Raw genomic sequence first — 18990 nt, 5'->3', positions numbered from 1 at the left:
AGTCTAATTCTCCCACTTGGACAATAGTGAAATTGACCTTCTCGGTGTTCAACAATCAAGGCTTAAGGGCCAAAGTAAAAAACAAAAAAAGGCACAGGGGCTCAAATTCAGCCAATATTTTGGCCCTCACCCTCCCTGCTCAGCCAGAGTCCAGAGGACATCAGCATCCGTTCTAAAAGGAGCAGCCAACTCAGGAAAGTCACTATTTTAGAGACAACAGGCTAAAAATCAAAAGCAGACTCCCCCACTCGCTTGAAGCTCGACCCAGTGGCTTGTGTGCGATGTCTTTGGTTTTTTGTTTGTTTGTTTGTTTTGAGATTTGTTTTATTTAGTGGGAAGACGAGGTGACCCAGTAGTTAAGAACGCTTGTTGCTCTTACAAAGGACCCAGCACCCATATGGTGGCTCATAACCACCCAGTTCCAAGGGATCCAGTGACTTCTGACTTCATTGCACCAGACATGCAATATAGTGTACATACTTACATGTAGGCAAAGCACCCATACATGGAAAATAAATATTAAAATGCTGGGAAACAAATTCAAGCCCTCTAGAAGAGCAGTCAGTGCTCTTAACCACTGAGCCATCTCTCCAGCCCCTGACTGGGCATGTCTTACACAAAACCTAACTCTAAGAGACCCTTGGTACCTCACCCTAATGGGCCAGGATCAAGAAGGGCAAATGATGTCATAAAATCCACCTAATAAGATAGTGAGTTATCACCTCTTACCTACTCATCTATGATCCAAACAAATGACCCATGGACACAAGGCCAGGAAATTCAACTGTTACAAAAGCACCCCATTTGCTCTTGGGCTGTGTGTTATTTTCATCTTTCATTCAGACAGGATCTCACATAGGCCAGGCCCATTTTTTCCCGTTGCTGTTTTTTTTCGAGACAGGGTTTCTCTGTGTCCTCAAACTCAACAGAGACCCGACTGTCTCTGCCTTCTGAGTGCTGGGATTAAAGGTGTGCACCACCACGGATCGGTTGCCCTGGCTGATCTTAAATTTACTACTTAGTCAAAGAATGATGGGAGTAGTTTTATGCATCCAGTGCAGTTTAAACAGTGCTAGGAATCTAATTCAGGGCTTCATGCATGCTAGGCAAGCACCCTCCCGATTGAGCTGCATCTCCAACCTGATATAAAAGGGTTTTTTTTTGTTTTGTTTTATTTTTTCTGTTTTGTTTGGCTTTGTTTTGAGGCAGGGGTTCATTATGTAACCCAGGCTAGCCTGGAACTCACAAAGATCTGTCTGCGTCTGCGTCTACCTCCACTATCATTAAAAGGTGTGCGTTACCGGAAGTCATTGAGCTTATGTAGTTCTGAGCAGCACCATCACGGGTCACAAGTATGACGAGGTCTGCTCAGCGACCAGGACCTGTATGGACCAGTGTCCTGCGTTCTAGGATGCTCCTCCCGACCATCCTCCATATACCCGGCAGGGTCACGTTGGCTCTCAGGGTCTCCTGGCAACCTCCTCACCATGTTCGACTTTGAAGCTTTCTACCAGGCGCACTACGGAGAACGCTCCAGAAGGGAGGACCCGACCAAGAAGGGGCTCCGTTGGTAGGAGATGCCACTTTCTTTGCCCTCCTTTTCCTGATCTTCGCTTTCTCATTGGCTTTGGTATTTAATTGGGAAAAGGGGGACGGGGGACCAGCCCAAGGAACCTGCCTTTCTTGACCTTTGAACTATTGATCTTGGATTGAATTGACTACCTCTAGTGGTATTCTCCTGACTCTCCTAGTACCCTCCTAGCTTGGTCGGTGAAAAGAAGCTGGCCAAGAAAGAGGCCCCAGGATGATTCCGGAAAACCAGAAATTTAAGTGCTTTCCAGGGTCCCCTGGGAATCTACTTGTTTCTAGAAGTTGCCTTCCGGATCTCAGCTTCCAGAACACATGTCCAGAAGCCCTGAGCAAGATTTGTCCCCTTCCACACGTTTGTGCCATGGGATGCTTCCTGGGTAATGTCCACTGTCAAAAGAATGATTTGTGGGGCTTGCATGGAACTTGTCTTTCTGGGTCTCCTTAAGCCACTGATGAGACTTAATCAATGGTGCAGCAGGTGCTGGGGATGTTACTCAGTGGGATCAAGAAAACAGCTCCTGAGTATGAAGAATTGTTCCTGTGTCCACATTAATCTGGGGTATGACCTTGGGGGAAGGTGCTTTATGGGTATAACAGAAGTGTTAGGTAATTTTTCCTGGTGTGTATATGTGTGTGCTACTACATCCAGTTTGATATAAAAGAGTTTTTTTAAAAGCATGTTTTAGATTTATTTTATATGTGGGGGGTGTTTCACCTACATATATGTCTGGGCACCGCGTGCTTAATCTAGTGCCCATGGAGATCAGAAGAGGGTGTAGAGGAGGGTGCAGGATCCTCTGGATCTGGGCTTATTGATGGTCGTGAGCCACCAAGTGGATGCTGGGAACCAAACACAACTCCTCTGCAGGAGCTGTAGGTGCCCTTAACTGCTGAGCCACCTCTCCAGCCCCCAATATAAGTTTTAATAAAGAGTTCTAGTAAGTTAGCAAAGTAAAGGCGCTTTCCACCAAGCCTGGCCATTTGAGTTCAATCCCTATGACCCACATGATCGAACCAACTCCTGAAAGTTCTCCTCTAGCCTGCACATGAACACCATGGCACCAAGCATCCACACACGACACACATAAAATACACATTTTAAAGTTTATATTTGCTGGGTGGTAGCGGCACACGCCTTTAATCCCAGCACTGGAAGCAGAGTCAGGAGGATCTCTGAGAGTTCAAGGCCAGCCTTGTTTACAGATTGAATTCCAGGACAGCCAGGGCTATCCATAGAAATCCTGTTTCAAAAACACTAAAAAAAATGTAAAAACTTTATACTTTTTATACACGGTGGGGGCTGGAGTCAATATGAAAAACTGCATAAAACCCAGGCATGGTGGTACAAGCCTGCAATCCTGAACTCTGAAAGTGGAGCCAAGAGGAGCAGGAGGAATTCAAAGTCATCCTCAGCTACGCAGCAAATCTGAGGCCAGCCTGAGCTACTATTGTGTATGAAAATGTCATATATCCTTTTCCCGAAACAAACTGGGCTCTTTGAACTTGTTCTTAGTTTAGAAAAAAAGTTTGTGTTCTCCGCTATTCTTTTTCCTGCGGTTTTTAAACAGTTATCTCCGCCACCCTTATCACAAGGTCAGAATGTTCAATCAGGAATGCAGAGGCTCCTGGGAAAACAGCCCACTCCTCCAGGACCAAAACGCTTATGCAGAGAAAACATCTTCCAAGACTGTCTATAGCCGAACGACTGTAATCCTTGCACTCAGGAGGCAGAGGCAGGAGGATCATTGCAAATTCTAGGCCAGCCCAATATCTGAGGTAAGTCCCATGCTATCCAGGGCTATATAGCAAGACTCTGTCTCCCAAAAAAAAAAAAAGGAAGGAAGGGAGGAAGGGAAAAAAGAAAATGGGTACCCATAGCTAATGAAAAACCAGTAGACCCCAACCTTCTAGTAAACCCTGCATGAGAAAAAAGAGGGTGTTTGTCACGGTGACACAGGCTTAAATCCACAACAGGAGGGAAGGGATGGCAGGAAGATTGTAAGCTCAGAGCCAGCGTTAAAGAGATCTGTCCCCAAAAAAGGTGGGAGAGGAAAACGTGTCGATCATGCCTCTAATCCCAACACTTGGGAGTATGAGGCAGGATTGAGTTCATGGTTAGCATGGGCACAGTGAATTACAGCCAAACTTGGGCTACAGTGAGACCTTGTTGGGAGCAGTATAAAAGATGGACTCTTGTTTATACAGTCCTGGCCTCCTGTCACACTCAACACTGCTCTTTATTCCTGTTGCCCCGATCCATGCCTCCTCCTTGTTCAATTCAGGTCTGCTTGAAGTGTCCCTTTCTCAGGCTCCATTTCATTCCCATTGTCATTAAGTTGGAAGGGAACCCCACGCACACACCCCGTGCCTAGTAACAGCTATTGTAATGTATTTTTTTTTGTACTTTTCTAGTATAGAAAATGTTTTGGAACCTTTTGTGGTGGCACAGGCCTTTAATCCCAGCACAGAGGCAGAGGCAGGCAAATCTCTGTGAGTTTTAGGCTAGCCTGGTCTACAGAGTGAGTTGCAGGACAGCTAGACTGTTATACAGAGAAATTGTCTCGAAAAACCAAAAAAAAGAAAGGAAGGAAGGAAGAAAGGAGGAGGAAAGAAATGTTTTGGAAAATGAATTGCTGTACTAACTTGCTATAAAAGGTGACTTGTGTCAGGTATGGCAGTGTGGACCTCTAATTCTAGCATTTGGGAGGTGCAGGCAGAAGCAAGAGTTCAAGGCCAGCTTGGCTAAACAGTGAGTGTGAGGTCTATCTGTGTTACATGAGACCTTGTCTCAAAACAGAAAAGTGGCTTAGACTGGACAGACAATGGCAATACAAAAAAGTCTCTATTTTTGGTCTTACTTATTTCTTGGATCTTAATGGTGGTTTGTAGCTCCTCATGAAAATACTTCCATGTACAGATGAAGAACTTTGGTTCCCAAAGCGATTTCTAGCAAAGAAGTTTTGACTGGAAGGCATCAGTTTACATATCCCTGATATGAAATTCTCTCTTTTTTTTTAAAGATTTATTTATTTAGGCGGATCTCTGTGAGTTCGAGGCCAGCCTGGGCTACTGAGTGAGTTCCAGGAAAGGCGCAAAGCTACACAGAGAAACCCTGTCTTGAAAAACCAAAAAAAAAAAAAAAGATTTATTTATTTATTATGTATACAGAAGAGGGCACCAGATCTCATTGCAGATGGTTGTGAGCCACCATGTGGATGCTGGGAATTGAACTCAGGACCTCTGGAAGGGCATTCAGTGCTCTTAACCTCTGAGCCATCTCTCCAGCCCATGAAATTCTCATAAATGATGTCTCTTTCTTAATTGTTTGCTCATCTGATAAAGAGCAAGACCTGTAGGTCTCAGTCGTTGTTATTTGAATAGTGACACCAGCAGTCTTAAACATTTTCAAAGTGGGGCAGGATTGAGATTGTTAAGTGTCAAGTGGTATTGATATTATATTCTGTACTTCTTCACTTGGTAATTTGGCAAAGATCAGAGGTAGAGAATAGATCAGGCCCATGATAACAAAAATACATATTGAAAATAAAGATCTGGGGCTGAAGAAATGGCTACTTTAGTGGAGAACCAAAGTTCAGTTTCCAGCATCCACATCAGATGGCTCAGTACTGTCTGAAACACTAGTACCAGGGGCTCCAACCCCCTCTTCTAGCCCCTGCATGCACATGGTACACATACATACACTCAGGCACACACACACACACACACACACACACACACACACACACACAAATTGAAAAATCTAAAATAAAGAAAACACCTAGAATAATCAGGGTGAGAGTCTAACTAGGGTCAGAGCTTAGGCCCAGGCAGCCTGAACAACCCAGGCTCAGCCAACCATCCTCAATGTGCCAACTAGGGTCAGAGAAAGGCGATTTAGTCAATGTGGCCACATTGGGAAAAGAACAAAGAGGTCTAGTGATCTTATCTCCATCCCTTATCCCCAATTCTTCTACCTCCCCCAAGTCTGTCTTCCAGAGTTCTGACAAGAGGTTTGAGTTTAAAGAGATTGCAAGAGTATGCATATCCAAGCAGTCTGGTCAAAGGTATGGTACTGTCCATCATTGACACATGACGGTCTTGGCTCTAGTCTCTCTGGCAAGGTGATCTGACAAGCTGTGGGAATTATGTGAAACTCTCTCTAGGAGACAAGCTCCCCCTTTAGCTGGCACTAGAGTCCCAGCCTTTTCTTTCTCCTAGGGTGAGAGTCCTGGGAAAATTCTAGTTTTTTTGACTCCATTTTCTCAAGAGCCTGATAGTAGAAGGAAGAGCACAAGTGTCTCTCCTTAAGAGAGTTACACTCAGGTTATGATGGGTACACACCTGTGGCGCCAGCACTTGGGAGGCTGTGGCGAGAAAATGTGTTTGAGCTGGGTAGTGTGGCGCACACCTTTAATCCCAGCACTCTGGAGGCAGAGCCAGGCGGATCTCTGTGAGTTTGAGGCCAGCCTGGGCTACAGAGTGAGTTCCAGGAAAGGCACAAAGCTACACAGAGAAACCCTGTCTCCAAAAACCAAAAAAAAGAAAAAGAAAAAAAATGTGTTTGAGGACTACATTGAGATCTTGTCTCCAAATAATAATAGTAATAAGCATAATGGCTTCTCTCAGTGTCCTTTGCTTTTTGTTTTGTTTTGGTTTTTGAGACAGGGTTTCTCTGTGTAGGTTTGTGCCTTTCCTGGAACTCACTTGGTAGCCCAGGCTGGCCTCGAACTCACAGAGATCCGCCTGGCTCTGCCTCCTGAGTGCTGGGATTAAAGGCGTGCGCCACCACCGCCCGGCGTCCTTTGCTTTTTACAGAAATAATTGTTTCTAAAAAAAATACACAAAAGCAAGGGAAGGAAATTTGGTCACTGAATAGAATTAATGTTGATAGGTTAACATATAACTCCATGTTTTGTTTTTGTGTTGAGGCTTGAGCCTCAAATTCTAGTCCTTTCAGTTTTGTGTGTGCATGTTCATTCTTATTTTTTGACCTGAAGTGAAGTAATCCTCTACTTACTACCTGCAAGCAGCCAGTCTCATTTACGTATTTCTTTGTGTAATTTATATTATAAATTAGAAATAAGCTCAAAGATGGAAGAATCTGGGGTTGGAGAGATGGCTCAGCAGTTAAGAGCACTTGGCTGCTCTTCCAGAGGGCCCAGGTTCAATTCCCAGCACCCACATGGCAGCTCGTAACCATCTGTAACTCCAGCTCCAGGAGCTCAAATGTCCTCTTCTGGCCTTTGTAGATACTAGACTTACATGCAAAACACCTGTACACATAAAATAAAAATAAATCTAAAATCACCCTTTTTAAACAAAGGAAGCAAGAGCCAGGCAAGGTGGCACACACCTTTAGTCCTAGCAGCTGGGGAGGGGGGGGGACAGGCTGATTTCTGTGAATTCAAGGCCAGCCTAGTCTGCATAGAAAGTTCCAGGCAAGCCAGAGCCACATAGTGAAACCTTGTCTCTAAACTAAAAACAAAAATTAGACAAAGGAAGAATTTCAAGAGCTGTAAGACCCACTGGTGGCTTTGACGTGACAGTAAGGAATAAAACAAACACCACAGACCACTGGGAAGAACACAAACACAAACGGAACAATGACTGTATTAGTTACTTTATTCGTTACTATGGCCATCTTAATTAAAATGGATTTCTTTTTATGTGCATGAGTGTTTTGCCTGTATGTGTACCATGTGGGTCCCTACAAAGGTGAGACAGGCATGGATCCCCTGAACTGGATTTGTAGATGATTGTGAGCCCCCATGTTGGTGCTGGGAATTGAACCCAGGGCCTCATTTAAAAAAAAAAAAAAAAAAAAAAAAAAAAAACAAGATCATATATACCCTAGACTGGTCTCAAACTCACCATGTAGCTGAAGATGACCTTGAACTCCTGATGCTCCTGCCTTCATCCCGGGTATTGAGATTACATTTGCCACTGTGTCCTCTGTGTTATTTTCTTTATCATTAAATAATGACAACAAATATGACATTTAACTGGTTGTTGTCAACCAGTCACCCTCCTGGGCTGTCAGGCATTAGACATATTCAACCTCCCCTTCCCAGCCTCTGAAGACCATTATCCTAGTCTTCCTTCTATATAGTCAACTTGTTTCCCCTTCCAAGAAACCATCGGTGTTTGGTGTTTAAGGAAGTGGATATGCTAATCGCCTCAATTCAATCATTATGCATTATGTGCATGTATCAAATGACTGTGCTGTGCCATAAATATGTATAATGGTTATGTCTCGATTAAAAATAATTCTTGAGATAATAACCAACAGTTTTACTCTGAAGTCAAACACATGACTCCTTGGTGAGGTTTTGGTTGCTCCTGCGGTAGTACTACCGAATGAGTCCTACTCTGGATCACCCCAGTGAAGTCTAGTCTCAAAGAGGCCCAGATAGCCTTAGTCTATGGCTTGATTCAAACAGAGGCTCCAGAACCTCAAAAGATGCCAGGAGGGAGAGAGAACGGTCAAGGGAGGAGTCCAGGAAGAAAGGACATTGGCATGGGTCTCAAATGGAAGCCTGACAGGGGAGTCGCTTCAACCCTGACACCCCACCCCCGCCCGCACTGGGCTCCCCCAAGCCTAGCCTGGCCCCCGCTGATTCCCTTATCTATGCCTTCCCAGCTGCCTCCCTGCTGGCTGAACTGTGGTCACAGACTTCTGGGCCTGCACCCCCTCCACAGGGATGGGGGAGGGAATGGGGTGAGGCCTGGCCTCAGAGGCACCCTACTGCCCACCCTTCATTTCCTTTACTGAGTCCTCTGCCACCTCCAGGAATGAAGAAATGGAATGTGAGTCGAGCACCACACCATTTTATGGGCCATGCCTCTAGCCTTCCTCTCCCAGTGGGGCTCCCCCACACCTCACCCCCAGACTCACAGCCTCTGCTAACAATACTAAGTAATGTTGAGAATTATTATTTACGTAGCATACCGTTCACGGTGTGCCAGGCAGGGACCGTGAGGCTGAGTTACATTTGCTGTGGGGTAAGGAAAGTCTATGATTATAACCATTTTCCCAGCCATACAACAGAGGAAGACTTGCCCAGAAATTAGCAGTCAATCAGTGTGAGGGTTGAGACAAGTACCAGAGGCCTTGGATAGTCTAATTTCTGTGCCCCTGCTCCAGTCTGGCAGGTGAGAGTAGTGATATACCACAGGGATCTGATGAGAATGTAATCGAATTAAGCATAAAAAATACTGAGCATGGTGCATGTGTTCCACCAATCAATAATGCTGCTCCTATTGGTCTGTTTATCGATACGGTCCTGCTGGTAAAAGTTCTAGCTGAATCAGGTGCTGGGATGTAGCACAGTTGGCAAGCACATGCCCGGTGTATGCAAGGCCCTGAGTTACATTCCTAGCATGGGGGGGGGGGCGGTGCTGAGAACTGGAGGTTCTTCTTAGAATTGGAATGAATAAGAATTTGTTTTAAGACTGTGGATACAGCTTAGTGGCAAAGCTCTTGCCTAACATGAGAGATGCATTAGGTTCCATCCCTAGCACTACAAAAATAATAACAGTCTTAGATTAGAATTAAATAGTGAGCTGGGCGGTGGTGGCGCACACCTTTAATCCCAGCACTCGGGAGGCAGAGGCAGGGGGATTTCTGTGAGTTCAAGGCCAGCCTGGTCTTCAAAGGGAATTCCAGGACAGGCTCCAAAGCTACACAGAGAAACCTTGTCTCGAAAAACGAAGAAAAAAAAAGAATTAAAAGTGTTGGCCAACCACTGCTATTATTATTCAAATCTGGAGTTAATATTAGTATTAATTGGTGTCAGCACATTGTTAGCATTACACCTGGAATTCACAGCAGTGCTCGTTGGGAAGCGAGAGGGACTAGCACTTGCATACAATAAGCACCCAGTAAACAAATCAAAATACTCTATTTGGAGATTTCAAATTCACATGAATACTCAGTAAAAAAAAATAGAATATTTGATATATTGAGAACTCAGATTAAAGTCACTGGATCACTTAACATTCAAATTCATTTCTTGTCCCCAATATGGAAGTAGCTATCATTGTGACGCCATTTTCATTTTTTTGTTTTTTCTGAGACAGGGTTTCTCTGTGTAGCTTTGCGCCTTTCCTGGAACTCACTTGGTAGCCCAGGCTGGCCTCGAAGTCACAGAGATCCACCTGGCTCTGCCTCCCGAGTGCTGGGATCAAAGGCATGCGCCACCACTGCCTGGCCAGCCTCCCATTTTTAAAGCCTATGGGGACAATGGCTTTCACAGAAACACGATGAGAAGATGAGCTCCTCTGGAATAGGCTGGTAGGCAGGCTGACTGACCCTACTGACTTACAGCGTCATCCTTGCCTTTCCCTCGAGGAGTCTCAGTCTCCCCAGCTGGAGAACTGCTAGGGATATGACAGAAAGTCTTATGAGAATCCAAGTATGTGTGACGGTTTTTACAGAGAAACAGTGCTCAGCATCTACCGATGAAGGTTGATGTGGTGGGAGGCACCAGTGGAGTGGGGCAAGAAGACAGGGATGGATCGTTGGCATCCAGTGACCAGGGTCAGAGGTGTGTCCCCTCAATGCAGGCTGACAGCAGACCCACACAGATCACATCAGCCACAGCCTCACACAATGCCGCCAGCATGGAGCATATCCTAGACCGTCCCCGCTGGGGGTCCCACTCTCAGATTTCACCTCTGAGATCTGTCTCCCTCTTAACTTCCTTCTTCATTTCTCTCTCTGTGCCCTAGGCCTCCGTCATTTCCAGGTCTTTCCTTGACCTCCTGTCCAGCTCAGCCCCATCTTGTCTCTCTGACTCTCCCTACATGTTTAACATCTCAGGCTCTCTGAACATCTCTCTTCTAGACGCCCTCCCTCTGCCTCCTTCCACGCCTCTGTCTCTTCCTTTATTTACCGCTGTCCCTCTCTGGCTCCTCATTTCCATCTCTTTCTGTGTATCTCTGTTCCTGCCTCTGCCTCTCTGTCTTTCACTTACTATCTCTCCCATTTGCTATCTTATCCCAATCCTCAAGGGCTCACAAGGGAGTCCACTCTAGGTTAGGTGTCGCCTCAGTTTCCCGCCTCTAACGTATGGCGGGCAAGAAGTTGAGGCACCGTCCCCGTGTGCATCCCCCACCCTGCCCCCCAACCCCAAGACAGCCTGTTACTGCGGCACCAACAGCCACAGTCGCCTCCATCTGATAAGACTTATCGGCTGCCCCAGAGCAGGCCAGAGCTGGCGTAAGCTCCAAGCACAAGCCCCAAGCACTAAAGAAATGTACCCTCACTCCGCTGGTCCTGGCCTAGTCCCTCAGACTGGTTCATAAAGGTGGCCCACAGGTTCTGGTTGAAATACTCCCAAACCTCTATAAACCTCATTCTTTTCACCTGCAAAATGGGTACAGCTACATCGGTCCTCTCCTGGCATCCAGGAGGGCTCACACACATACAGGTCCAACCCACACATAGCCTGGCATAGCGTAGGGGCTTTTTCCTAGTGCTGCATGAACTTTATTTTAATATTTCCGTGTTTCTTGACTAGAGCTCATTATAACTTGACTAGACTCTGGACTCCATAGGAGCCAAAGGCAAACTGGATCCAGCCATCTACAGGATAGAGAGGAAGGGTGGAGGGACTGCTAAGAGGTCCCCCACAAGTAGGCGGCACACCCCCTCCCCTGTACTGCCCCACCCACTGGGGCACCAGCCACTCCCTGGGGAGGAAAGAGGAGGGAGAAGGTGGGTGGGAGGGAGGGCGGGCTGGCAGGAGGGAGGGAGGAAGGGAGTCTCAAAGGCCAAGGCCCGTGAGGACACCCCTTGGGATCACACTGAGCTCACCACATCACTAAGGTGGCTGAACCTTCTGCATCAACCAGCCCAGGTCAGTCTCAATTCCCAAAGAGCCTCCAGCAAGGCAACCTTAGCTTGCTGCCCGAGCCTGCTCCAGGCTTTCTGACCCATAGCTTGCCCCGAAAGTGTGGGTCATCCCCGAATTCCTCCACAGCTCCCTAGACTTCTCTTTCCAACCTCCATCATCTCTCTCCTCAAACCTTCCTCTACCTACCTGCCCCAACTTCTTCCCATTCCTTCTAAGTTATCTATGTCCTGTGACCCCCTAACTCTCTCCTCATACTCCCAGGCCTACCTTCCAAATATGCCACCCCCCAAACTCTTCCTTCCCCCAAACTCTTATCTCTGTCCCAAATCTGATTTCCACTAATTGAAACTTGTCTCTGCCTGTTCTCCTGAAAAAGGAAAGAAAAAAAAAACTCACTTTGGCTTCCCCAAGACTCATATTTCTGTTCCCGTGTTTCTACCGCCTTCTTTCTGGCTAAGCACACCTGGCTTTGACCTGTGGAAACCTAGCTTTAGTTCCCATCTTTGCCTTCCAGACCCCATGTGCTTGCTCCCTGGGTCTTCTCTCTGGCCTCCCCAAACTGCCCCCTTGCCCTACCTGTTGGCCAAAATGTGTGTGTTACTTTAGACACAAAGTCCGCTCTTCGCAAATCTATTCTGTCACAATGATCCTTGGCGTCCGTCTTCCCTAAGCCCTAACTGGCCCCTGAATCCCACTCTTTCCACACTTTTCTACTCCAACCCTGTCTCGGCTTCTCCCACTCTTCCTGTGTTCCCAGAATTCATCTCTAGACGTCAGCCATGGTCCCATCTGCCCAGGTCCCTCTCTCTCCTAAACCCAGTTGCTGCCCAGGAAAAAAACCTTGTCCCTCTCACGTTTTACCATGACCCCCAGGACCTCTCGCTAACCTTTAAACTACAACTCTAACTTTGCAAACTTCACCTCTAATTCTCTAACCCCATCTGTTTTCCTAACTCATTTCTTTGAACCCAAAATATGTCTCTGAACTTTTCAGCTCAGCTCTACTTCTCAAACCCAATATGTCCTTCACCTAAACTCCAGAGCCATAGCCAAACTTCTGGCTCCAACTCCACACTGGACTCTCAAACTCTCCCTCTAACCCCTTAAGTACTACATCTGCTCCCCAGATCCTGCCTCAGCTCCTCTGGCCCGTGGGACCCTTGGGGAGGCCTGGGGTAAGGCTGTTACCTGGGGTGAGGGGCTGGGCCCAGGGTGAGCCGTAGACAGCTGCCGTACCTCCTGGTTAGGGCAGCAGGGCTTTCTCTAGTGAGGCAGCTGATAAGGAGCTCTCATATCCCCCAGCCTTGAGATAAACTTTATCTCTGTCGGGAGAGTGATAACTGGGGTGGAGGGTGGGCCCTTGCTGCAGGAGGGGTGGGCAGCTCTGAACCCACCAAGGTGAGAGGTACAGGGGCGGGCAGTGAGGCTGGAGGGGGAGGATGATGGGTGGGTGAGGAATTGAGGAGTCGTGACAGAGACCAGGAGATGGAGTGACAGGGAGAGGAGAGGAGGTACAAAAAGAGAACTGGGGAACCCGAGACAGAGACACCGAGAGAACAAGCAAGAGGCATCAAACACATGAAAGAGTAACAACCATCAGAAGGGAGGAAGGAGGAGAGCCATGGACAGAAAATGAGAGGGCCAGAAACAGAAAGGAGAGAAGGAAAAATAGACGGAGCATGAGTCATGGAGAGACGGACACGGGATTAGAGAGGGGGAGAGGGAGGAAGGTAAACCAGCAGACACTGTCCAAAAAGGTGGGAATTCTGAGGTGGAGAAGGTGATGGTGGACACGGTCCCCAGCCCTTGCTGATCTACCCAATGGGTAAGGAAGGTGCTCTTATGCTCAGCCTGTCTCCCACTTCTCCCTCCAGATAGGGCACTGGTCGGGCCAGAGGCAGGCTCCTGGACTGCTTCTCCGAGCTGGGTGTAGTAAGGCACACTGAGGGATTGTAGGAATAGTAAGAGAGAGTCCAAGGCTCAGCGAGAAAGAGGAAGAGGCACTGAGAGACAGAGTTGGAAAAGTTGAGAGCCATTTAGCACTGTGAGATTAGGAGAAAGCAGAGTGACCAAAACACAGCAGGCATCTGAGAAAGATGCAAAGATGGAAAGAAATAGAAAGATTAGAGAGAGAGATACATGGATGGACAAAAGAAGGTGGGGGGGGGCACACATTCATAAAAGACCCAAAGAGAGGGCAGATACACCCTAGGAGGCTGGGGAGATGGCTCAGTGGATAAACTACTTGCTGAATAAATGTGAAGACCTGAGTTCAAATCCCCAAAATCCATACGGACACGGTAGCATGCACATCAGTAGCCCCAGCATACTTCTGGGGAAATGGGAGGTGGGGGAGAATCACTGGAAACTCACAGGCCTATCTTGGTGTATGTACACAGTAGAAAATATGAAGAGACCTTTTAAAAGGTGGAAGGTGAGGACCAAGACCCATGGTTGTCCTCTGTCCTCCACATGCGCGCACGCACACAACATAAACACACAAAGATAACATCTTGTTTTCATAGATATATCCTAGAAGCATAGAATGATGTAGGGAAAACAGTCAGCCCTGAAAGGAAGCAGAGGGAGAGGCCCAGGGAGACAGAGAGCCAAAGACACAGACATGCAATATAAGACAGAGGGAAAGGATCATTGCTCAGCTCTTAGCAGATGGGGAAACTGAGGTCTGGGAGTGGGGAGACTTGAAGGTTCGTGAAAACAGACCCTTTTCTCTGGAGGGAGGATATACCAGGGTGGGAACACCTCCCACCTGTCAGTCTACTCAGAGGAAGCCAGTAGTTTTGGGGTGATTTCAAAAGTTGGGCGGGGATGGCAGAGATAAGCGGTGTGGAGGCAGGGGTACTGACCCCCCATAGAGCAGGGAGGAACTAATGGGGCCCTCTGTCTACAGACATAACTGAGGTGGGGGAGGGGGGTTCAGCCGGAAACCACGGGGTTTCTGAGAAAGTCAGATGGCAAGATACAACAGATAGGGATGAAGTTGGGGAGCACAGAAGGGTGAACCCCAAAGTCCTGAGGGAGCTGTCAAGGGGTCCAAGGTCCTTAGTTGTGCACTCTGCCTCCACCGAAGAGGAGAAAGGAAGGGGAAGAGGGAATAAAATGAGGAAGTAGAGGAGGAGGACTTGAAGAATGGGAGAAAAGAGAAGGTTCACGGGAGAAGGAGAAAGAGGAAGGTTGGAAGGAAAGAGGAGATCGAGAAAGAGGAAACATGCAAGGGAGGGGATGGGAAGAAAAGGGGAGGGAAGAAAGGGGAACAAGGAAGGAGAGAGAGACTGGAGAAAGGGAGGCGACAGAAGACAGTGGAAACGGGAAAGGGGAAGAGAGAAGCCATGGAGATGCGGGAGTGGGAGGACGAGGACGGACGGGGGGGGGGGGGGGGGGGAGAGGAAGAAGAGGGGGGAAGGGCGGAAGAGGACTAGTTGTGGAGGAAGAAAGTGAGACAATCCGAGGAGAATGAGGAAGACGGATGGGAAGTGAGGATGGAAGGAGAGACAGGTGAGGTGACAGCGTGAGAAGGGAGGAAAGGGAAGAGGAAAAGCAGCTGAGAGATGGAAAGGAGAAAAAGGCCCCGGTGCCGCCTTGGGGAGGAGAAAGGATTTCCACAACTGACAACTACTCCTGTCCTCACAGGTTAAACCCCAGTATCTCCATGGATTTTCCTGGCCTAGGAGCCCTGGGGACGGCAGAACCCCTGCCACAGTTTGTGGATTCTGCCCTGGTGTCCTCAACACCAGATTCGGGAGGGTTCTTCTCCTCTGGGCCTGAGGGTCTGGATGCAGCAGCCTCCACTTCCCCGAACACAGGCACGGCTGCAGCCACCACACTGGCCTACTACAGGGACACCGAGGCCTATAGACACTCTCCAGGTAACTGCTGGGGGTTGCTTTGGCACTGGCTCGGGGCTCTAGGGGTTGCCACAGAGGTCACTAGCTAGTTCACAATTCTACCAGGTCATCTTGCAAACAGAAGCTCTGTGTATGGATGTACTGACCCATTCCCCCAGGGCCACACACCAGTACTCCTCTCTGTCTGCCCCTCTGGAATGACACACTAAGAAGCAAGGTTGAAATGTGTACCAATAGCAGTCATTCGAACCCCAGACAGGAAGGGATGGAGGCTGTTGCCGTTGCTATAGTGACCAGAGGGGCTTACAATCCAGGAGTCGCACAGCATCAATAAACTCTTGTGGGAAGATTGGAAACCTAGTTGCCATGTTGGGATTGATGGACACCATAGCATTCGAAAAGCAGGGTTAGGTTACCTTAGGTTTCTTGATCTCTTTCTTCCTCCCCGCCCCCCCCCCCCCAACACCACTCCAACAGTGTTTCAGGTCTACCCACTTCTCAACTGTATGGAGGGAATCCCAGGGGGCTCACCTTATGCCAGCTGGGCCTACGGCAAGACGGGCCTCTACCCTGCTTCAACTGTATGCCCCAGCCACGAGGATGCCCCTCCCCAGACGCTGGAAGACCCGGATGGGAAGACCAGCACCACCTTCTTGGAAACCCTGAAGACAGAGCGGCTGAGTCCAGACCTCCTGACCCTGGGGACTGCACTGCCCACATCGTTGCCCATCACCAGCAGTGCTTACGGGGGACCTGACTTTCCCGGTCCTTTCTTCTCTCCCACTGGGAGCCCTCTCAGTTCAGCAGCCTATTCTTCCCCCAAGTTTCACGGAAGCCTCCCCTTGGCCCCTTGTGGTGAGGCTCTCAAAACGGGCCAGGGAGGTCGAGCTGGGCTAGGTAGCTCAAGGCAAAGGTAAACTGAGTTGATGCTCAACTTTTTCTCTCTGCTCTCCTACCAGAGGCCAGAGAGTGTGTGAACTGCGGAGCAACGGCTACTCCACTGTGGCGAAGGGACAGAACAGGTCACTACCTGTGCAATGCCTGTGGCCTGTATCACAAGATGAATGGCCAGAACCGGCCTCTCATCCGACCCAAGAAGCGTCTGGTAAGACCAGGGGTTAGCCTGACCTGTGCAGGAGATGAGCTCCAGCCCAGAGTCCATATTCTCCCATGCTACAGGAACCCCTGCCCAACTCAGAATTGTCTCCAACGCATAGTATACTTGCCCTCATCCCCACCCCTTACCTACCCTTTGAGGCTTCAAACAGAAACCCTGTTCTTACATTTGTGTGAAAAGCTTCACCCACATCCTTAACAGCGGGCTTTTTACTCATGGTTCACATTGTAGTCTCCTTGGATCCCTTCTTTTAGAAGTCATGACTTCACTGAACGAGGCAACAGGATTTTGGTTTTTGTGCTGGGGATGGAGTCCAAGGCCTCATACATGCTAGGCAGGCACTCTACCATAGAATTACACCCCCAGCTCCCAGAAGTTTTGTAGGTTCCTAAGAAATTGTTTGGTTTGGTTTTTGTTTGAAATGGGGCATTGCTATGTAGCCCTGGCTGGCCTGGAACTCTGCATACCAGACTGCTTTTTTAATTTGTTGTGGGCCTCCTGTCTGTCTCCTGACGGTCAGGATTGTAGGTATGAGTCAGTACACCTGATGTCCTCCAAGAGCTTCAGCTATGTGGCCAAAGATGAGAAACAGATGGAAGGGGTCTCACACAGATTATCAAATGAAGTCCTTGCTGGACAGTGGTGGCAGCGGAGGCAGGCGGAGCTCTGTGAGTTCGAGGCCAGCCTGGTCTATAGAGCAAGTTCCAGAACAGCCAGGACTACACAAAGAAACCCATCTCGGAAAACCAAAGTAATAATAATAAATAAGCTCCTTCTCCCGGACAGGAATCCTTGCCTTCAATGTGACTCCCACCCCTTCAGCCCTTTTCTCAGGCTCTGTAAGCCCCTGTCCCCAACTTCCACCTCCCTGGGGCACTGATCTCCCCTCCTTTTGTCCCTCAGATTGTCAGCAAACGGGCAGGCACTCAATGCACTAACTGCCAAACGACCACCACAACACTCTGGCGGAGAAATGCCAGCGGAGATCCCGTGTGCAATGCCTGTGGCCTTTACTACAAGCTACACCAGGTGACACCCTCCTGCATGGTCCTTCCTGTCCTTCCGGCATGGTGTCCTCATCCCACGCTCCCTGCTCCTCACTCAGTCCTGATCTACCTGCAACTTTCTCTTCCACCCCGAGTTGTTCCTTCCTCTTCTCTCCTCGTTTTCTTGTAATTTCTTTCTCTGTTTGCTTCTCCTCACTCTCATCCACTCTTTCCACCTCATGCCTCCTTTCCATCCTTCCTCTTTCTTCCGTTTCTTCTTGCTCCCCCCACTACCTTTCACTCCCATGATCTAAGTCTTGGGTACCTCTTGCCGGTCTAGGAGGATATTCCGAGCTCAGGGCTTCACCCACAACCACAGGTTTCTCTACGCCAGGCAGTAGAATTCATTCCCTAGTCATTGAATTCATTCCTTATTCTTAAAGAAGCGGGGGTTGAGGATGTCCCTAGCCCAGATGCATAGACACAAAGGGCTGGAGCTAGCAGCCCTGTGGTCTCCCTTTCTACAGGTGAACCGACCATTGACCATGCGGAAGGATGGAATTCAGACTAGGAACCGCAAGGCCTCCGGAAAAGGGAAAAAGAAGCGAGGGTCAAGTCTGGGAGGAGCAGGAGCAGCTGAAGGAGCAGCTGGTGGCTTCATGGTGGTAGCTGGTGGCAGCAGTAGTGGGAATTGTGGGGAAGTGGCCCCAGGCTTGACACTGGGCACCGCAGGTACTGCTCATCTCTACCAGGGCCTGGGACCTGTGGTGCTGTCAGGGCCTGTCAGCCATCTTATGCCTTTCTCTGGACCTCTGCTGGGATCACCCACAGCCTCCTTCCCCGCAGGGCCTGTGCCTCCCACCACCAGCACCACTGTGGTGGCTCCCCTCAGCTCTTGAAGGTACACAAAATGGCCTTGGCCTTGTGGCAGAGAAGGTGTTCCTTTTTTTTTTTTTTTTTATTTTTTTTGAGACAGGATCTTCTGTAGCCCAGGCTGACCATGAACTATGTAGCTAAGGGTGACCCCTAATTCCTGATTTTCCTGCCTCTACCTCCCAAGTACTGGGATTATAGGCATTATTGACATGCCTGACGTTTTTGTTTCTGTATTTTTGTTTTGTTTTGAGGCAGGGTCTCACTCTGTAGCCCAGGCGGCTTTCAGTTCCTTATGTAGTTCAGGATAGACTCAAACTTGAGATCCTCCTGCCTCAGTTCCTGAGTGCTGGGCTTACAGGCCTCTGCCACCATGCCTGTGTCCCCCCTCTGGGAGCCATTATTCTTTACAGCCCAACCCTATGGGCTCCGAACATCTCCTTGCCTGTACCTTCGAAGATTTTGTAAAATAAAATCACCAACGACCTGAAACTAGAGCCACAAGTCTGTGTTTGGTTACATAAATGTCCGTGTCAGGTGAGGGTGTGGAGTGGTGTGTCTGGTTCTTTGACAACAGAATCCAACTGCAATGTATGAATACATGAGCCTGGATGAGGTGGCAGGCATAATATTTCACAGCTGAAAATCATGATACATCAACATAACTGTGTATATGAAGTTTCGTGGACAGCATCCAATGG

The 18990-nt window shown here is 48.4% G+C and overlaps 1 protein-coding gene across 2 annotated transcripts; it reads left to right on the top strand.

Annotated features, from left to right (window-relative positions):
- The first annotated feature begins 3235 nt into the window (after nt 1-3235).
- Gata1 (GATA binding protein 1) lies at nt 3236-18786 on the top strand. Of its 2 annotated transcripts, none has more exons than XM_059252975.1 (6): nt 3236-3366; nt 15099-15334; nt 15791-16168; nt 16273-16418; nt 17334-17459; nt 17944-18786. In XM_059252975.1, exons 2-6 carry the CDS (start codon nt 15118-15120, stop codon nt 18313-18315), a joined length of 1239 nt encoding a protein of 412 aa, XP_059108958.1. In that variant the 5' UTR covers nt 3236-3366; nt 15099-15117; the 3' UTR covers nt 18316-18786. The 2 variants fall into 2 exon arrangements, with proteins under 2 accessions (XP_059108958.1, XP_059108959.1); XM_059252976.1 differs by lacking the exon at nt 3236-3366 and adding an exon at nt 11351-11450.
- The last annotated feature ends 204 nt before the right edge of the window (nt 18787-18990 follow it).

Source organism: Peromyscus eremicus, unplaced genomic scaffold (assembly GCF_949786415.1).
Source record: "Peromyscus eremicus unplaced genomic scaffold, PerEre_H2_v1 PerEre#2#unplaced_703, whole genome shotgun sequence".
Lineage (NCBI taxonomy): Eukaryota > Metazoa > Chordata > Mammalia > Rodentia > Cricetidae > Peromyscus > Peromyscus eremicus.
This window is presented reverse-complemented; position numbering and strand designations above follow the sequence as displayed.